The sequence below is a fragment of the Clinocottus analis genome, unplaced genomic scaffold, assembly GCF_023055335.1.
Source record: "Clinocottus analis isolate CAN_PGR_092001 unplaced genomic scaffold, fCliAna1.0.p SCAF_8, whole genome shotgun sequence".
In the NCBI taxonomy this organism is placed as follows: Eukaryota; Metazoa; Chordata; class Actinopteri; order Perciformes; family Cottidae; genus Clinocottus; species Clinocottus analis.
The window spans coordinates 21,009,883-21,030,225 of record NW_027176240.1 but is presented as its reverse complement, the minus strand read 5'-3'; the positions used below and the strand labels follow the sequence as shown (position 1 = coordinate 21,030,225).

The window sequence follows — 20,343 nt, the reverse complement described above, 5'->3', positions numbered from 1 at the left end:
TCACTATATGGGTCAAATTCCAAAATGCTGGATACCACAATCCCCATAATGCGACTCAGAAATGTGAGATCCTCCCTGCTGGATAAACACTCACACATCTTTCCAACTCTAATCCCCCCGTTTGCAACACAGGTTTTCTGTTTCGAATAACTTTGTATTCTCAAAGTGGATCTTTCAGTTCACGCGGAGGTCAGCCCCACATCTAGAACACGCCATCAGACTTAACTAAGCTCCCCGAACCACTTATGCTTCGAATACTAATCTATATGCGTCCCCTTAAGAATATTACACATTTTTCCCAGTAATACCCACCCCTCCCTTTTCATATTGACGTACTGTAATAACGAGGTGGCGGCCCCAATGAGTTTCCTCCGTCGGGTGGCTGGGCTCAGAGATAAGGTCTGGAGCTGTGACACCAGGAGGGAACTTCCTTTGAGTCAGCTGACAGGGCATCTAGTCAGGATGCCCCCTGGGCGCCGCCCCACTGGTGGTTGTCTGGGCACGCCCAACTGTGAGGGATTATATCTCCCAGCTGGCCTTGGGAACGCCTCTGGATCGCCCAGAATGAGGTGGAAAATGTCGCGGGTGAGGGTCTGATGGAATAGATGGAAGGATGCTGTAATAATTGTGACGTTCACGTCGTCCCTCCAGGGTTCAACCCCAGCATCGTGGACATCCACATCAAACATCCTCCGGAGGCCTCTGTCCAGATCCACCAGGTGTCCCAGCTGGATAACTACAACAACAACGGGCACCAGATGAAAGGTTCCCAGTTAGGCTCCTCCTCATCCACCAGTTACACCTATCACCACTCGGAGAGCAGCCAGAAGATCCAGCACCACGGCTACAACGTGGTGTACCCCGGCCAGCACGGCTACCAGGTGCCCCAGTACCAGCCGGTCACCTCCAAGAACACTCTGGGTCGCTGCTTCCAGGAGACGGCGGGGAGTCAGGTACTCGGTCAGAAACGTGTCCGCGTGTTCGCTCGATACAAGTGAAGAACAATCTGAAGAACAAAGAACGATTTGTGTAACTTGTGTAGAAAATGAAATGCATTGGGTTTTGTATCGCCCAAAGTTTGGTGGCTACAACTACTTTGTGCTGAAAGGCAGCGACTCTATTACTATTTATAATGGCGCTGGTAACCGTATCATGAAAGCAATAACGTACTCAAAGCAGTACTGTATTGACAATAATGTACAGTTCAAAGGTTTGCCCTTCAATTATCTTCAGAGGACTTTACAACCTGTACACACACACCATCCTCTGTCTCAGGACCTATTCATAATGTCGCTGGTAACCATATTATAAAAGCAATAAGGTACTCGAGGCAGTACTGTATCAACAATAATGTACTGTTCAAGGGTTTGCCCTTCAATTATCTTCAGAGGACTTTACAACCTGTACACACACGCCATCCTCAAATCGGAAAGGGGAAACTCTACATTACAAAGTCCTGCGTTGGCTCGGCTCTGGAGGATTCAGTTTCACTTGTTCAGTGCTTTAACATGAACTTCAGAGATAAAGAGCAAAAGCGGTCCAATCCTACATAAAACATATACTTTATCCCCAACAGCCAGCACTCATGCATTTACATGCTAGCTATGACGCAGCGTGTTTATTGGCCACCAGTATGGAAGGAAAAGACTAATATAATCATTATCTCAGTGCACCCCATGCAGAGAACACACTACAAGATCTTTTATCCCAGATCAGTGCAAAAACATAAAGAGCAATAGTCTAGGAGAGCAGGGGTTTGTAAAATGAAGAGCAGATGCATTGTCTCAGTTTAAAAAATCCCAATGAAGGTCAAACTGAAGGTCATATATGTTGAGTCTTCAACATGCATGACCTCCAGGTCACATACAACAGAGCGGCGTTTACCATGAAGATAATGGACATGAGCGTGTTCTTACCTGGAGGTACACAGAGGTTACAGACGATACAAAAGCATCCTTTTCCTCTCCTTTCTCTCAGTGTGGGAAGGCGCTGCCCGGCCTCACGAAGCAGGAGCAGTGCTGTGGGACCATCGGGACGTCCTGGGGCTTCCACAAATGCCAGAAGTGTCCAAAACAACCCTGTGAGTACAGATGTTGTCTGAGACGTCGGCCCTTTTTTATCCCTTCAGACACCGAGTTGACACATTTCTCTGAGAACCTCTGCATGCCTCAAAACATTTGCTATCTGTGTGTGTGTGTGTGTGTGTGTGTGTGTGAGAATGAGTCTAACCGGGCTTGTGAGACACAGCGTGTAACACTTGGCTACAAGACAGGTCTATTATTTCCAGTGTTACTCATGAAGCACAAAAAAAGTCACTTTTTCCAGATTACTCCACTTTATTTATTACTTGGTATTCAATCTAATGAGTTATGTTACTCTTTATATTACTTTATTAACTTGGAAATAAATAATCTCAGAACTCTAAAATGTGACACTCAGCATTTTGCTACAGCAACCAGCGTAATGAAGATGATGAACCAGAGCAATCATATGACCGTTGTGCTGACGGGAGCCTTAAAACACAGGGGACTTTCAACACAGCACGGAATACCAAATGTGTGTGTGTGTGTGTGTGTGTGTGTGTGTGTGTGTGTGTGTGTGTGTGACGGATGGGAGTTGCCAGCCTGAATGTGTGTGTGCTGCCGCTGAAGGAGCTCTGAAACTTCTCCCTGAAGTCGAAGCAGTTGAATGTTCAGCAAGAAAAGACACGTCCGAGTGTCAGAGCTGCAGTCCAGGACCTGTTCCTGTTCAACTCCAGATATGCATTGGACACACACACACACACACACACACACACACACACACACACACACTCGGTGAGGTTTCGAGTTAGATTCACTGTGCCTCAAAGCGTTAGCATGGGTTAGCGTCACATGATCTTCAATCGGACTTCCATGGTTTTTTTCAAAGTGAAAGTCTTATTTATTTCCAGGATCCGTTTCATTGGCCACGCAGCAGTACTCTGACTCCCTGTACACACACACAGAAGTAGAGACACTGCTGAAAACAACGAGGACAGAGCGGAACAAGAACACACAACACGCCATGCTGCACAGGCAGAGGAACATCGCCGTTAAATGGAGCACGTACAGGCTCAGATGGGCGACTATTGAACCAGTACAAAGTATTAGTCTATCAAACTTGAGGAGAAAAGTGTCAGAGGGTGCGTTTGGGTAGAAACATCCAATCACTGAGCTTGTAATAAACTAAGCTGAAGCATATGTTCCATATGTATAAGAATGTGGATTTTGGAAGCACTCAGGTTCACACTTGGTCATAAATATGCGTTTAAAATCTGCACACCCTGTTCACCAGCGGTCATGGTGCCAGTCAGGAGCCACATAAACACCACCAGAGGACCGGTTCAGCCTTTCCTCGTCACATAGTTCAGTGGGAGTCAAAGCTTTGTCCTCCCCTCTGTTCCCCTCAGGAATGGCGGGGGGGCGGGGGGAGTTCACATGTATTTCCTCCACTTTTCAGTGAAGTGTGAAATAGTCCATTGTGCCACGGAGACACTGGTAGCTGGTAAACAGATTGGCTTTATCGCTCAAACAAATATGGCCTTGTTGTTTCTTGCTGAGCGCCACATCAATCTGCTTGCAGGTATTTGAGTACCAGCTCCCCGCCGGGGCCTTTGTGCAGCGCGACAGCGGCGGCCGGTCGCTAACCTGCAGCTTGTTCTGAGCTGCTGGCAGCGCTGCAAGCGCCAGCTTCTCGCCATCATTCTTATGATTACTCTTCTTTTTGCATCACGCGTTCTTCTCCATGCACGAACGTCAGTGTTGGAAAGGAAATGTCGTGTCAGTGTCTCTTTATTAAGAAGTAATCAAAGTGTTCAGCTTGTGACGATGCTGTCTGGTTGATTGAGAAAGCATTGCTGCCCGTGAAACATCTGATCCTTCCAATACTGAGGTCAATTTTCTTGATTTGACATCATTTCTTCAAGCATTTAAGATACGTACCAATGTTTTACACCATGAATTGCAGAACAATCTCAGCTCTCTATAAAGTGAGGCACCGTTGTCATAAGGCAAAGGTCTGAAGAGAAAATATGACTCAAGCTGAAAAAAAGGTATCTCGATTTAAAGAAATTCTTGATATCTCTTGTGAAAACATAACTTTACTCAGGTGGTTGAACGGTTTTAGTGATGGAAATTGGTTTATCAAAAGTTTTAGGTTCTCAAAAGCAGTGAAATATATGAACTAAATGGTAGATACATGTAAATAAATGTCTAAAATTACATTAAAAAATGTGGTCTGTCACCACCAACAACAATATTGAAATGGTAATTCCAGTGCACATTTCCTACCTCCTATCTTCATTCAGTCGAGATGTAAATGTTGGCATGCCTGTTGATTTTAAACAGGTTGTATTGACTTTACATACAATACTATGTATATAAATGTAATACAGTAAAGGTTAAATGTCAATTAGTTGTTAGAATACCACAAAAAAGTCCATCATTAAACATTTGCCTCTCTTCATCTTCATCCTCGTATCCTCTTCCTCTTCTCGTCACCATGCGGGTGAGATGTGGACCGTGACCTGTTCACGCTGGATTCTGATTTTGGCCACAAATTTAAAAATAACAGCCAAACAAAAAACTCTGATCCGAGTTAGTAAGGCTTACAAGTTTAAGTCTTTATTTAATTTGTTAACACGGGTTCAGAGAATGGTGTCATGTGGTATTTTACTCTTTATTGACCTTTATAGTGTTACCTCTACACTGAATGCAGTGACTGAAATGTTCTTTTCTCTGTCTCTCATCAGTTATTCCTTTCATAGATTGTCCTCAAGGCTACAAGAGAATCAACAGCACTCATTGCCAAGGTAAGAGCTCGTTGACGTTAGAGGACCGTGAAGTCCTTTAACTGTTAGTACTTTTATACGATGTAAATTTATCATGTTCATGGGGAGAGAGTTTATCCTGAAACCACAAGCTAGCCGGTTCATCCTTGGTCTCTCCATAGTTTCATGTTGAAGTGTCCTTGAGCAAGACACTGAAGCCCCAGAGCTTCACAGCAGCACAAAGCTCCTTAATTACTAAGGATGGTAAAATGGGATTAATAAAGGATTATTTTTGAAGAAAAAAAAAATCTTTTGAATTTATTTTTTGGAATATTAAAAAAAAAGAAAATCTGCCACCCCTCTCCGCGCCCCACCTGTAATATTTCTGCGCCCCACTTGAGGGTCGCACCCCACCTGTAATACCTCTGCGGCCCACTAGACCCACCTGTAATACACCCCACTAGAGGTTCGAACCCCACCTGTAATACCTCTGCGTCCCACTAGAGGGTCGAGCCCCACCTGTAACACACCCCACTCGAGGGTCGTGCCCCACCTGTAATACACCCCACTTGAGGGTCACGCCACACCTGTAATACCTCTGCGGCCCACTAGAGGGTCGTGCTCCACCTGTAATACACCCCACTAGAGGTTCGAACCCCACCTGTAATACCTCTGCGTCCCACTACAGGGTCGAGCCCCACCTGTAATACACCCCACTCGAGGGTCGTGCCCCACCTGTAATACACCCCACTGGAGGGTCGCGCCCCACCTGTAATACCTCTGCGTCCCACTAGAGGGTCGTGCCCCACCTGTAATACACCCCACTAGAGGGTCAAGCCCCACCTGTAATACCTCTGCGGCCCACTAGAGGGTCGGGCCCCACCTGTAATACCTCTGCGGCCCACTAGAGGGTCGAGCCCCACCTGTAATACCTCTGCGGCCCACTAGAGGGTCGTGCCCCACCTGTAATACACCCCACTAGAGGGTCGAGCCCCACCTGTAATACACCCCACTAGAGGGTCGAGCCCCACCTGTAATACCTCTGCGACCGGCTAGAGGGTCGTGCCCCACCTGTAATACACCCCACTCGAGGGTCGAGCCCCACGTGTAATACCTCTGCGGCCCACTAGAGGGTCGAGCCCCACCTGTAATACCTCTGCACCCCACTAGAGGGTCACTCCCCACAGTTTGAGAACCAGTGTCTTAGATGAAGAAATTGTGGAAGTCTATTTCTGAAGGTCGACGGGAGAAAAGCAGAATAAACATATTTCAGGTTTTAAAGGAAGTTCCTTGGGTTCTTAAATTTGAGGATTAATCAATACTGGTTGAGGACAAGAGGTCATTCCCTTTGTCTCCAATAGTTAGAATCTCATCATTATAGAAGTTCATGAAGTTGCTACATTACATTTCATTAAGCTGGCGCTTTTATCCAAAGAGACTTACAATAAGTGCATTTAACCGTGAGAACAAATAACAACAATTAGTAAAGTACAATTTCTTGAATGAAGTCAAACTACAAAGTGCTTTCAGAAAGAGACATTTAAGGGCTACTAAAGTGCTGCTACTACTGAAGGCTTTAGGAAAACCCGGCCTTATAGAGCTCCCTCTATTAATGGTGAGTAATAGTGAGCCTGTTGCTCCATCAACAAGAGGATCAACTTGGGTGGGACTAAAGTTAGCACAGGAGTCCTCTGTTATATTGACGTTGACGTCAACGAGAATAGAGTCATTTCCTTAAATGTCAGATAGACAGATCAACTTCTGCCTGGCGGTGTACACCCCGCTGGTATAAATGTAAAAGTTATTAGATAATGGCCCGATGAAAGAGGGTTCTGTGGAAAGACTATTACATTTTACATATATCAATTGTGTATGCCAGAGCAAGGTTGAGAATGCGGTTTTGGGGTTTCTGTAGAATCAATCTAATATTGAGTTGAACAAAGTACTACGGCTATCATTCTCGACATCCTGACAGCCAGGTTTCATAAGACAAAATAAATCAATAGGATTACATGATATTAAATAATTTACCTACACAGCTATAGATGAGAAATGGCATATTATAGAAACCGCATTTCATTTTCCTTTTGGAATTTTCCATGTGATTTAATTAATTTCAGTGGCCGTGGGGCAGACACAGTCTCTTTGGGGTTTTGGGTGGATAACTGCTCTTATGGAACTGCACTGACGCACATAACACTGTGTCCATGAATAAACACGGTCATGTTCTTACATATATGATCTGCTCCGTCCATAAAGCAATGGATGTCATCTCTCAGGTTTTCCCCAGAAAGTTTGCCAATTATCTATAAAAACGCATCTCATTTGCTAGCGGGAGAGAGGGAAGCCATCGTTTACTGCTTAGCGGTACGTTAGCTAACGTTAGCAGAACAACAGTAGTAGTAATCGCTGAATAGCCACCAGGGAGGATTTTACGTTAGCTAATGTTAGCGGAACAGCTGTGGGACTTAGCGAGAGGTTAGCTCAAACGGGGACAGAGCTATTGGGGATAAAGCACAGCAAGTGAACGTTTACATGTATAACGGGTATTTAGTAGCTTTATTGAAGAATATAACATAAATAACTAGGTTTAGCTTGACGCCTAAAGTAAGCAACCAGTAGCACATGTATGCTAGCAACTGAATACGACCCCTAACCCCAGACAGAAACACAAGATTCATTCATCAGTCTGACTTTGGAAAGCTGAATACACCAAGGAGGATTGTACGTTGGCTAACGTTAGCGAAACAGCAGTGGGAGTTAGCAAGAGGTTGGCTAAAACAGGGACAGAGCTATTGGGGGAAAAGCACAAAGTTTACATGTATAGCGAGTAATTAACAGCTTTAATGATGAATATACCACAATTAAATATGTTTAGCTTGACACCTAAAGTAAGCAACCAGTAGCACAGGTATGCTGACAGCTGAAATACGACCCCTAACCCCAGACAGAAACACAAGATTCATTCATCAGTCTGACCTTGGAATGCTGAATAGCCACGAGGGAGGATTGTTCTGGCCGGGCACGAGTGCTGACATGGTCAGATCCTATAGTAAATATGCAGAGCTGTGGAACAGCCCACCCGAATCGCCGTTCAGATGAACAGAAATCCCAGTGTTTCCATTTGAAGAGGTGGTTTCAGACACTTTGAAGCTCAGCAGTGCTGTAAATACAGAAGGATTAAGGTGCAAAGACACTGCTGAGAACCTGAAACCTGGACACTAAACTGTAAACTGGAAGAATAGGTTGCAGGACGGCATAACCTGAATATCTCAACAATCTGAATACATTGCTCAACATCATAGGTGGAAGTTGAAAGGAAATAACTGAAAATGCTGAAAGAAGAAATGGTTTGTACTTTAAAAGAGAGAACTTTTTTTTTTAAACATGCTGAAAATTAAGATGGAATTGGGAGAAGAAATACTTTGTATTGATAAAATGTAGAAAAGACCTTTTAACAGCTGAAGAATACAGATTTGGACCACAATAGTAGTGAATCAGCTTTTACAAGCTTACCATCAGTGAGTATTTGATCAGTTTGACCTGTTTTCTGATCCAGAAGAAGATGTAGAATTGAAGTCACCATTTGCCCTACACACCTAACATTTATGACCATTTGGCCGTCGCCATCTTGTTTTTTTTGCGAGTGTTTTTGGACAGCTTGGAACAGACGTAGAGCCAAAATGTCAATAAGTCTTTCTATTACTCTATCCGCATATTATGAGCATGATGCATCTGTAGACCTCAATAGGTGTGTTGATCAACACCAGGTGCTAAGGTCTCTTGGTTTTAACTTATTCCATTTACAGCTGCTCCAAGTTGGAGGTTAAGCAGTGTCATAATAAATGTCCACTAAAAAGCTGAAACAGATGTTTTGTCGACTGACAACCAGATGACAAAGAGTGCCATTAAACAGTTGAGTCATAGCTGTTCGAACATGTGGATGTAAGTAGGCTCACAGCTGCTCATATTAGGTAAGACCTCTTGAGACTGGCAACCAGTCCAAACCACCTGGGACAGGAACTGGTAAATGGACTTGAACACAAACTCTCGACTTTCCTACGAATTTGCAATACTCACATCACATAAATTGCAGTGATAGCCTAATGTTCTCACATGTAGGGCTATGAATTTAGTTTAAAAATGAATATCGTAGCTTATGCCACCAGATTCAATAAAACCCTGCCTTCACCCATTGACAGCTGGCATCGGCTCCAGCGCCCAAAAAAACAGGAAAAGCGGTTCGGACAATGGACGGAATGGACTATTCCTTATTGAATGTCCTTTTGGGGATTTTGGGGAAAATGTATATATTAAATGAAATGAATAAAACCTCAACCTGGAGCCATTCCAGCTGACATTGGGTGAAAGCGGCGTACAGTTAAATAAATACTTGGGGTACTTGTGCCAGATTTCTTTGGTTTCTTCAAACTCGGGAACATTTCTCTTCCCCATCTTGCAATGTTTAGAAATCCTCTTGAGGATCCCCTGGATTGATTCGTATTTGGTGTTGATTCACAGATTTCGACGAGTGCCAGCTCCAGGGCGTGTGTCCCAATGGAAACTGCCTGAACACCGTGGGCAGCTACAGGTGCATGTGTAAACCCGGCTATGTCCCCAACCCCACGCTCACCACCTGCATATGTAAGTCCTCCAGTGTGCCATTTCTTTCTGTCATCACTTTCTCATTGATTCACTTTCAAACCTACAGCCTCCAACAGTTCACTGTCAAACTGAGCAAAAAGCTTGTATTAACAGAAATGAACCTACGACCTGTGCATGCTGGTCTCTGGTGTGCAGATTTGCTCGTATAAAAAGCTTCCCCGTGAGTTTGATATCCACCATCACTTCATGACAGAGACATGGGGAATATGAGTTTCATTTCAAGGGCTGCTCCGAATGCTGCTGAAGCTGAAACATGTGTCTATAATACGCATTTAAAAACAATGCATGGATGAAAGCATGGTGTTCATTGTATGATCAGTTCCCCCTGAAGCATGTACTGCAAGGCAGATCATGAAGCCGAACCCAGCATACCTTAACAGCTCTTGTGTGATGAGGGGAGAGAGGAAGAGATCAAGGAGATCATCGGGGAACAGAGAAGAAGTAGCCAAAGGGATCAATCTTGACTTGTCGTGTTAATTAGTAGTGTTAGTCGTCAATTTTCCTTAAATGTGTGTGTGTGTGGGGGTTCTGTGTCCTCTTTTATCTTATAGCTAATGAAAGGCGAGTGTCCATGCATTGTGATTAATGATTTAATTGTCCTTTACTTTTCATTTTAAGCCCCAATTATAGTTTAAAGTCATTTCTGAAAAACAACCGGTAGCCACATAATGGCAAGGTTGTGGGGAAAAAAACAAGGTTATGTGCTTTAATTGAATGAATTCAACAATATAATGATGCTATTATCCCGGCTGTATTGTTCTAATCTATAGTGTGTTTATCATATTCATCTGGGCGTAAACAAACAGCAAAGGACTGTCTGTAAACGCACATTTACTTCCCGACATTGGAACATCGTGCCCAGCTTGAATTGCCTCAACCCAGCTGAAAGAAATGCACCTAATTTGCATGCTATTTGTTGTGATATTTCTAACATTGACTTAATATATCCTTAATTCTCAATCTTAATCTGAATGAATCAGCCCAAATAAGTGCGATCAGGACTACTTGTGACTTTTACTAACCGTGATGATTCGTGCTTCAACTCTCCGTTCATTCGTAGTAAAGCCATCCAAACCGTTTGCCCAACGTTCACTGTCTTCACACTGCCGACATTTGAGAGAACGGAGCGCTGAAAGGTTAAAAATGAAGGATATTATCACGTTATCTGTGTTGCAACTAGCCCTATCTGTAGTTTAATGTTATCAAGTACCTAGCAGCAAACCTTTTTTGCTAGATAGATAGGTAGGTAGAGAGATAGGTAGGTAGGTAGGTAGGTAGAGAGATAAGTAGTTAGGTAGGTAGAGAGGTAGGTAGGTAGATGGATAGGTAGGTAGGTTGGTAGGTAGGTAGATAGCTAGGTACGTAGGTAGGTAGGTAGGTAGGTAGGTAGGTAGAGAGATAGGTAGGTAGGTAGGTAGAGAGATAGGTAGGTAGGTAGGTAGGTAGAGAGATAGGTAGGTAGGTAGGTAGGTAGAGAGATAGGTAGGTAGGTTGGTAGATAGAGAGATAGGTAGGTAGGTAGGTAGAGAGATAGGTAGGTAGGTAGATGGATAGGTAGGTAGGTCGGTTGGTAGGTAGGTAGGTAGATAACTAGGTAGGTAGGTAGAGAGATAGAAAGGTAGGTAGGTAGGTAGAGAGATAGGTAGGTAGATAGAGAGGTAGGTAGGTAGGTAGGTAGGTAGATGGATAGGTAGGTAGGTAGGTTGGTAGATAGAGAGATAGGTAGGTAGGTAGGTAGAGAGATAGGTAGGTAGATAGAGAGGTAGGTAGGTAGGTTGGTAGATAGAGAGATAGGTAGGTAGGTAGGTTGGTAGATAGAGAGATAGGTAGGTAGGTAGGTAGGTAGGTAGGTAGGTAGAGAGATAGGTAGGTAGGTAGGTAGAGAGATAGGTAGGTAGGTAGGTAGGTAGGTAGAGAGATAGGTAGGTAGGTAGATGGATAGGTAGGTAGGTCGGTTGGTAGGTAGGTAGGTAGATAACTAGGTAGGTAGGTAGAGAGATAGGGAGGTAGAGAGATAGATAGGTAGGTAGGTAGGTAGGTAGGTAGGCTGGTAGAGAGATAGGTAGGTAGGTAGGTAGAGAGATAGATAGGGAGGGAGGTAGGTAGGTAGATAGGTAGGTAGTTAGGTAGGTAGGTAGAGAGATAGATAGGGAGGGAGGTAGGTAGGTAGATAGGTAGGTAGGTAGTTAGGTAGGTAGAGAGATAGGTAGATATGTAGGTTGGTAGATAGATGGATAGGTAGGTAGAGAGATAGATAGGTAGGTAGGTAGGTAGAGAGATAGGTAGGTAGGTAGAAAACTTTGTTAATCCCCAGTGGGAACTCATTTGTCACCCAAGACAACAATAGGCTCAAACAGACAACAGTGCACAGCAGACAAAACACACATTAGAAAGAACAAACACCAGAACAGACGATATGAAACAAGACAACAAGACTCATGACCGACACAGAAAGATGCTAAAATTAAATCCAAACACCACAACTAAAGGTGTCCATTCAGAAATCAAACTGCTGCTGGGACAAAAGACCTTCTGCGTCCTCTAAAACACAGTGTAGTGGACGTCTTTCAGAAGAAACATTGGTCTTCAACTTGGCCAACTTGGCTTGGTCCACTTTCTGGTGTCTCGTCTCATTGTTATCCAGTGGAAAAACCAGCTCAGCTTGAATGGTCTCAGCGGATCATGGCTCAGCTGGACGGGAACATCCTTCCTCCATGCTGGACATGACATGACGTGTTTGTAAATGTCTGAAGACCTCCGTGGGATTGTCGGATTTGTTTTCGTTTGGGAAAGTTAAAAAAAAATGTCGGGTGCAGCCCTCCTGATTCCGACACTGGAAAGGTGTGATGTATGTGGTTTAAGATGTGAACACTGCATTTTCTTTGGCTTCCAGTGGAACTAAATCCTGATCAGACAGTGGCTCCCTTGTGATTAAAAGCACACCCATAGCAGGTAGTGCACACCATGGTGACACAAGAGCTGACTTTTGGTCTCATTAAACCACAGAAACCGTTTCCTCATGTTCTCACAGTCCTTTAAGTGCAGTTTGGCAAACTCCAGGTCGGCTTGTCATCTGCTTTTTACTCAGCGCTGGCTCCATCTACTCCCTCTACCATAAAAGCCAGACTGGCAGAGTGCTGCAGGGATAGTTTTTCTCCTGGCAGGTTGCTGCAGACAAACTCTGCAGAGTGAGGCCAATGATTTCTTGGGTACCAGCCTGACCAAGGGCCTCCTTCTTCAGCCAGATGGCCTACTACTGGAAAGAGTCTTGGCGGTTTCAGACTTCCATTTATCCACAATGAGCTCTTAGGAACTTTACATGTTTGTATATCTCTCTAGGACTCTGCCTTTTTGAAAAAGGAAGGAAGGAAAAATCAGCATTATTATGTTATTGAATATTGTTGCTGCCACAACTGGAGATGCTTTACAAACAGGGCGGATGTATGACCTGAATCAAGTAATAATTATCGAATAGTTTATCTAATGGTTGTTTGGTCCACCACTTTAATCAATGCTGAAATCGATCAGCTCAGTGTGTCCAGTGGTAATTAAGCTCATGTCTGTTTCTGACATCAGAGCCATGGACGTCACTCACAGAGCTCGCAGAGCCTCGAGATGATTTTCCCCAGTATCTCACGTTGGGTTACAAAAAAACAAAAAATACCTTCTTGGCATCGAAGCTCCTCATCATCCAACACTTCCATTATTATTTTTTTCTAGCCATGAGATTGTGTTTGGTTGAACTTACATGGAACTATTGAATCACGCCTCTCAAATTAATCAAATGGTATAAATGTTGTCTGAGCTCTGATAAATGACTTAACTCTCCTCTCTCCTTGCTGTTCTCCAAGAGTTTTCAATTCCCTTGATCCCATCCCCTCACGATCAAATTTATAAATCCATCCACTAAGTTTATTAGAAATAGCTCAGTGTCACTGCAGTTTGTGGTTGTGGTTTTTAAACGACGCACTTTTCTCAGGTGTGTCTAAAAGCAGACGTACTGTATGCACACAGCGCAGACACACAGACAGAGATTAGCTCTAAATAAAACAGCAGGATTATGTGTTGACCTGCGCAGAGAGCAGCCAAACTTCTGCTTGGGCAACAGTTGACACAATCTGGCACTTTATGACACTAAAATGACTGGTTGTCTGCTGCTTAGGATATATCTTTGGATAAGGCAAAGCCAGCTGTCTGCTCCGGCCTTCAGTCTTTATGCTAAGCTAGGTCAACCAGCCTGAATACCTCACATAACCACGATATGTTGTTGAGTGTTCAACTTCTCAAATAATGAACCTACCTGAGACTCCTTAGTATTGGTACGCCGTTTACAATATAAGCTGAATTAAAGCTTCAGTCGACTGTCACAACAGATTTTATCTCCGTCAGACTTAATGCTGAGAGAAGATGGTTTGGTCGTGTTACAATTAAGCAATAAGGGACGAGGGGCAGTACTGTATCGTCAATAATGTACTGTTCAAGAGTGTTGTTATTGACGATACAGTACTGCCTCTCGTCCTGTATTGCTTACATAAAATATAGGTTATCTTACACACTCATCCCCATGAGCTACAGAAGCCGTGACCCAAATCGAAGGAACATTTTCAACTTCTCAAATGTATTTAATGAAAAGATGGTGCAGTTTGAACCACAGATAGTGCAGAATATGTATGCTTGAACAGTACATTATTGACGATACAGTACTGCCTCTCGTCCCTTATTACTTAATTACGTTTCATTTAGCTGACGCTTTTATCTAAAGTGACTTACATCCTTGCTCTATACAACGTAGACACAGCAACGTGGTTAAGTGTCTTGCTCAAGGACACATCGACAAAGGACTAGCACAGACAGACGGGCATGCTAACCCCTGAGCCACAGACACAGTCGCCCCCTTGTACGTATGCTAATGTGTGTCTGTCGGTCCACAGCTAATCTTGCGTTCTGCTGGAGCCATTAGTCTTGTTTCATGACTCTTTATTCGAGAGGAGCTCTCAAGGTTGCGATGATTCACACTTTTTGAAAAATCCATTTGAATGATAGTCTTCAACACAATATTCCTCAATACCCAAGAAGTTCCTGTGTCTTGCCTCCCAGCTGAGGCGCAAGCAGTTGAGCTAAACAATTGATTTGTATTTATTCCATCAAGCTTTACAGCAGTGGTTATTGCAGAGACACCCGGTAGAGAATCACACATCATCTCACATCATACAACTTGAAACACACAAAGTGAGCCAAACTCTTCTGCATGCCTTCAATCATAAGCAGCGCTTGACTTTGATTGTGCATGAACATTAGCATGGGGGGGGGGGTCTTTTCCCACAATACGTCTGTGCTTTAAACGTGTTTCTGTGTTTTGTGTTTGGCTTAAATTGTTTGTATTTAGTTGTTTGTGCCTTCACAAAATACGGCTGTGCGACCTCTGTATTTTAACCTGTATTTTTCTCTATGCACTGGTTGTTGCTGTAGATAAACGTCTGTTTGTGGTAAAGCTCTGTTCAGGTGAGGCGGGAAGGTTGCTTTGGTGAAGGGGACCTCTTTATTTCTCCACTCTCTGTTCTCTCTTTCCCTCATGTGTGTGTCTCCTACACTCTGGTGCACTACTCCCCCCTTCCACACTCCGCTTTAGCCAACACCCCTGCCATCCAAGAGGAGAAGGGGGCTTGCTTCCGTTTGGTCAGCTCAGGGAGGCAATGTTTGCACCCGGTATCTACCCAGCTGAGCAAACAGCTCTGCTGCTGCAGTGTGGGTAAAGCCTGGGGCCCTCGTTGTGACAAATGCCCCTCTCCAGGAACAGGTAAGGTCAAGCCAGACAGGTACCCTGTCTTAATGAGAACTAACTCAACCAAAACTTAACTGATTGAACTCTGCGTCATTATAAATAAGGGCCTTGACGTTTCTTAACGAAATTTACACCAGTGAAATATTTCAAAATCTAAAAGATCGGTTGATTAATTGTCACTACCAGTGGATCCGAAATGATGTATACAAATGGCTTTTATGATCCCTTCACACAAAGTCGAAATGTATGGCATTGAGGGAAATATTTGGACTGATATTAGAAAGTCAATCTCATGTTACAGCTCGTAATGCTCCACTTATGATTGAATTGGAATCAATTAATTTACCTTCAGACTTTTCATCTCCCCATCAAAGAGTCAAAATGGTCTTTTGTACAATACTTTGTTTATGACCGAATATCAGCAGAAAGCTGTACTTTTAGTTTAATGTTCCTTGTTGTATTATATAGTCAGATACAAATGTAATGTTATCTGAATGCCCATCGAACAAGCCTTTCTTCCAAAACAGAAACCAGTCTATTCCCAGCATTATGTATCCCATCTTTCTTTCTGCTGTGGCTGCGGTGGCAGCAGGCAAAGGAAGGTAGCCCAGATGTTTCTCTGCCTGGCAATGTTTTCCAGCTCCTCCTGGTGTTCGTTTTCCAGGCCCGATGAGATATATAATACCTCCCGTGTGTTCTGGGACTACCCTTGGGTCTTCTAACAGTTGGATGTACCAGGAAGACCTCCGAAGGGAGGCATCCTGCTCAAAAAATATGCAAACAACCTCGTTTGGCTCATGAAGGAGCAGCAGCTAGCGCTACTCTGAGCTCCTGGAGGTCTGAACTCCTCACCCTATCTATGTGGAGGAGTCACGCTACGGCGCAAACTCATTTCGGATGCTTGTATACGCAAACTCATTCTTTCGTCAATACCCAAAGCTCAGGGCCATAAGTGAAGGTTGGAATATAAATTCACTGGCAAGTAGAAATGTTGACTTCGTGCTCAGCTTCGTCTTAACCAAACAAGTCCAGTAATAATCCAACAATGCGCCTGTATATCTCACAACCTGGAGGGAGCAATCCACCTTGTTTCGGCAGAGATTCATGGCCTCAGTCTGCTCACTCTCATCCCAACAGCTTCACACTCAGTTTCAAACTGCCCCAAATTCCCAATGAAGCTTTAAAGAAGCCAATTGAACCACATCATCGAGTAGTTGAGTCGTCAATGATGCAGGAGATATTCGTGTCCGGAGTCTTTTGGAGCCTCACCTCACGGACCTCTTCAGAGTCTGAATAAAGAAGGATGCCGTCCATGTGAATCACCAGGCCTTTGTGATCTTTCAAGTCATTTCACGTTGAATGATTACTGGGGCACTCGTGTCTTTTAAAGAAATACCATCCAAAGGGATTCATTCAGTTTTCCGCTCTCTGCTTAGTTGTATCTGCCAGAAACCACTCACTGCGTCTAAAAGGAGAAACACTTTTGCATTGTTTTACATCAACGCATATCCTTGGCTGGTCTTTGTTCTTTTTGGGCACCCCAACTATCGGCTCTTTGACTGTCGCTATCACTGCACGCCACTTTTTTTACTTTAGGGAGCATGGGACACGCCTTGCAGTCGTCAAACTGTTGGGTACAGCGTCGTAATGGAGTCATATTTTGATTGGCTCTATCTTCAGCCTGCTTCTATCTGATTGGCTGGCAGCCCTCAACTTCTTTGTGCTTTTGATCTCTTCTATTGGCTTGACAAAGCCCATGGCGATGGCCACATTACGACTCAACACGTTGCTGTTTACATTGACTTTAAACCTGAACTTTTGCTTTTTTCTCCACACAGTAGTACCTGTAAAGTAATCTTTACAGTGCACTCTATCCTCTGGGCTGCATCATTTGGTCACGCCAGATTTTAATCGTAGCTTATTTCTTCAGTACGTTCAAAGTATTTTCTGAAATAACACTCGTATCTGCCCCCGAGTCAATTTAAAAGTTGATTTCAATATCTTGCACAGGCAGATTTAACGTCCATGCCTTGTTTGAGCCAACCACGCCTGAAATTGCAGTGACCTCGATGACCTTGTTGACCTCACGGTAGCGGTATACTACTGCAAAATGTGTGTACCTTATTGTTAACACCTTGCCCTGGATTCAACCTGACCTCTTTTTGCTGCCAGTGTCTGTTTATCTGTTTCTCGCTGTATTGCACACGCTGCTTGTATGCTACTTCATCACTTGCAAACAGTAAGCATTAGTTACGTGTTGGCTAATGTTCCCTTTTCATTGCTCAAACTGCCTCACATTTTTGACACACACCACAGGGTTAAAACAATGCTCTGCAATGGAGACAAAACTACAACTGCAACACCGTAAAAGTACTTCACTGCCTATGAAATATAGACATATATAAATATATGTCTATATTTTACAGAAAGCGCATGAGAGAGAGACAAAACGTGGAAAAATTGTGAAAGTGCCTGCTGTGTATTTACTGGGTATGAATGTTAGTCCTGATGGGTCGGTGGCACCTTGCGTGGCAGAACCTGCCATTAGTGGGTGAACGGGTGAATGATGTTGTATGATCAAAGCGCTTTGAGTTGTTGGAAAACTTGAAAAGCGCTGCACGTCCATTGACCATTTAAAGCAGACAGGCACACATCGTAAATATGAGTTGTATAAGGCAGATCATACGTTTGAGACTAGAGCCTTGATGATAAGTTATATTGACTAATATTAACCGATAAAAGCTTTTGTACATGTCAGATGATAAGTCCCAAGACAATGCTGTTTAGAAATGATGGCGAAGATGAATAGTTACCCATCAAGCACTCACTGCAGACTTATGAATCTTAATAAGTTGTAGCTTACTGAAAATGATCTTGTTCCTTCAAATATTTGATGGACGTCGAAAAAACAGAGCTGTGTCATCAGCATATAGGTTGACTATGGGAGGTGGTAATGGACAATGTTCTGCAGGAATCCTTTTAGATAAACATCTAGCTGAAATGCAGACTCGATCAGCCTCATCTCTTAACACTGAGTGTCTTCAGCTATTTTAGGTTTATCAACTGCTGTCAGTTTGAGGGACAATGCTTGGTTTGGAACAAAAAATGCTGATTCTGTCCTTTTCTAAAAACTGGACTATTAAAAACTTTAAGAAATAAAATACTTACATATGGGATGTGCAATGTGATGTCAGTGAGTTCTTTCTCCATAACCTCTCCATGGTAATTAACTATGTTATTGAACTTAGTCACTGCATTATAATTTTTCTCACTTTGTAGACGTCGTTATCTCATCATCAGATGGAAGAAAAACATTACAGTTGTTTAAATAATGCTAACAAATTACTTGAATTATAGTGATGTAAAAGTAGAGAGGTAGAAAAGATGTAGTAATGTCTGCCACTTTGAATACGTTGGGTAATCTATTTAAAATGTTGAGTGCACTCATGCAGACAAGACCGTGTCTTCATCTTCGTCTGTTCATCAGGAATGTTTGGTAGGATCCTTCTCGCTAATGAGATAAGCTGCAAAATGTCATGTTTTGTTTATCTACCTTCAACCACACTTTTAGCCACTGAGTTAGAAGATTCAAAGAGCATTTCTAGAAGTTTTGCTAGACGTTTTATTCTTTAAGAGTTTGAAATGAACTCAAATTATTATTGACTAGTTAAAAACAGCATTGTCTAAATCATTGCAGCCGTGAATATTATAATCTCAGAGATCATAAAGTCATTAACATCAACAATATTGACTGTTTGCTATTGAAAAGAATGTTTTTTTTTTACACTTCATGTTTTTACTTGTATCATAGCGCTTGATTTTTTATTTTTTTATTTAGCTAAGTTCAAAGACATCTGTCCGGGTGGAATGGGCTACACTGTTCTACCAAACCCACCAGTCAATAAGCCAGTCATAACTTACCAGGAGCCCAATTACCCACCAACCCCCCAACCACTGCCAACACCAGAGAGACCAGTGGAGGCCTTTGGGAACCCAGAAGACATTATACCAGGTGAGTTCCTACAATGTAACATTGCCAGTGCATTTTCAGTGGATTTAGTTAACGTTGACTGCTTGTGTGCTTGTTGTTGGATGTTTGTAATACGGATTAATGCAATCAAATCACAAATAATAACTTTGGTGCAGCTTCAAGATGATGAAAATCATGAAGTGCCTCCATTTCTGACACACGTAGTTGCATTGTCAACAGAGTGAGACAAGCAGTCTTGGGTAACCCTGATCATTTCCTGTCCATTGTACACCAAGATCACTCTATGGCCAAAGCATTGCCCAGGATGGACTCTGTGCCCAGTATGCAGACCAGTTGACCCCACCACGTCTAGTTTTTCCTGTCAATGAAATGGGTCTGTGGTTCAAAACCTCCTCCCTCGTTTTCACATTCGTCAACACAAGATATACAGCCCGTCCATCATTTTACCCTCACTTGTGAACACGACTCCGAGCTACTTAAACTCCCTCGCTTGTGGCGGTGACTCACTCCCAACCCATGAGGTGCAAGTCATCATTTCCCGGCAGAGATCCATGGCCTAAGGCTTGGCGGTACTCTCTATAAAAAGCAGGGATCGGACATTCGAGGTCCCCAAAACGGACACTTTCCTCTCCGAGCTGCGTCTTGAAATCCTGTCCATAAAAATCGCAAAGGGGTGGTGACAAGCGACCCTGTCAGAGGCCAAAATGCACTGGAAACATGCTCGACTTTGTGGCGAGTAACCGGACATAGCTCTCTCTTTGGCCATACCAGGAGCGTATTGCTCGCAGCAACGACCCACGTACCCCATATTTCTGCATTATCCTCTAATCCCCCAAGCGACATGGTTGTAGGCCCTCTTCAAGTCCACAAAACACATGTAGACGAGATGGGAAAACTGCCATGAACCCTCAAACAGATCAGCAAGGGTATAGAGCTGGTCCAGAGGTCCGCCAGGACGGACTCCGCATTGCTCCTCTTGAATCTGAGGTTCGACCATCAATTTCCGTGTTTGAGTGACAGCTCATGCACTGTCACTCAGAGCAGATAGCTGTAAATTCATGACCCAAGTTCAGGTTCTTGTGTCTTGCTTCCCATATTTATTCACCCACTGCATCT

General features: G+C 43.4%; 1 protein-coding gene across 6 annotated transcripts in view; it reads left to right on the top strand.

The window, feature by feature from the left end:
- Positions 1 to 20,343, top strand: part of ltbp1 (latent transforming growth factor beta binding protein 1) — an 83,812-nt gene that overhangs the window by 38,457 nt on the left and 25,012 nt on the right. For 5 of the 6 annotated variants that reach the window (XM_068567489.1, XM_068567487.1, XM_068567486.1 and 2 more), the window contains 6 exons: positions 652 to 953; positions 1,978 to 2,080; positions 4,772 to 4,831; positions 9,311 to 9,433; positions 15,084 to 15,251; positions 19,075 to 19,248. In XM_068567489.1, the coding sequence (XP_068423590.1) occupies positions 652 to 953; positions 1,978 to 2,080; positions 4,772 to 4,831; positions 9,311 to 9,433; positions 15,084 to 15,251; positions 19,075 to 19,248 (930 nt within the window). The remainder of the gene's footprint in view (positions 1 to 651; positions 954 to 1,977; positions 2,081 to 4,771; positions 4,832 to 9,310; positions 9,434 to 15,083; positions 15,252 to 19,074; positions 19,249 to 20,343) is intronic. The other variant, XM_068567490.1, reaches the window with a different exon arrangement.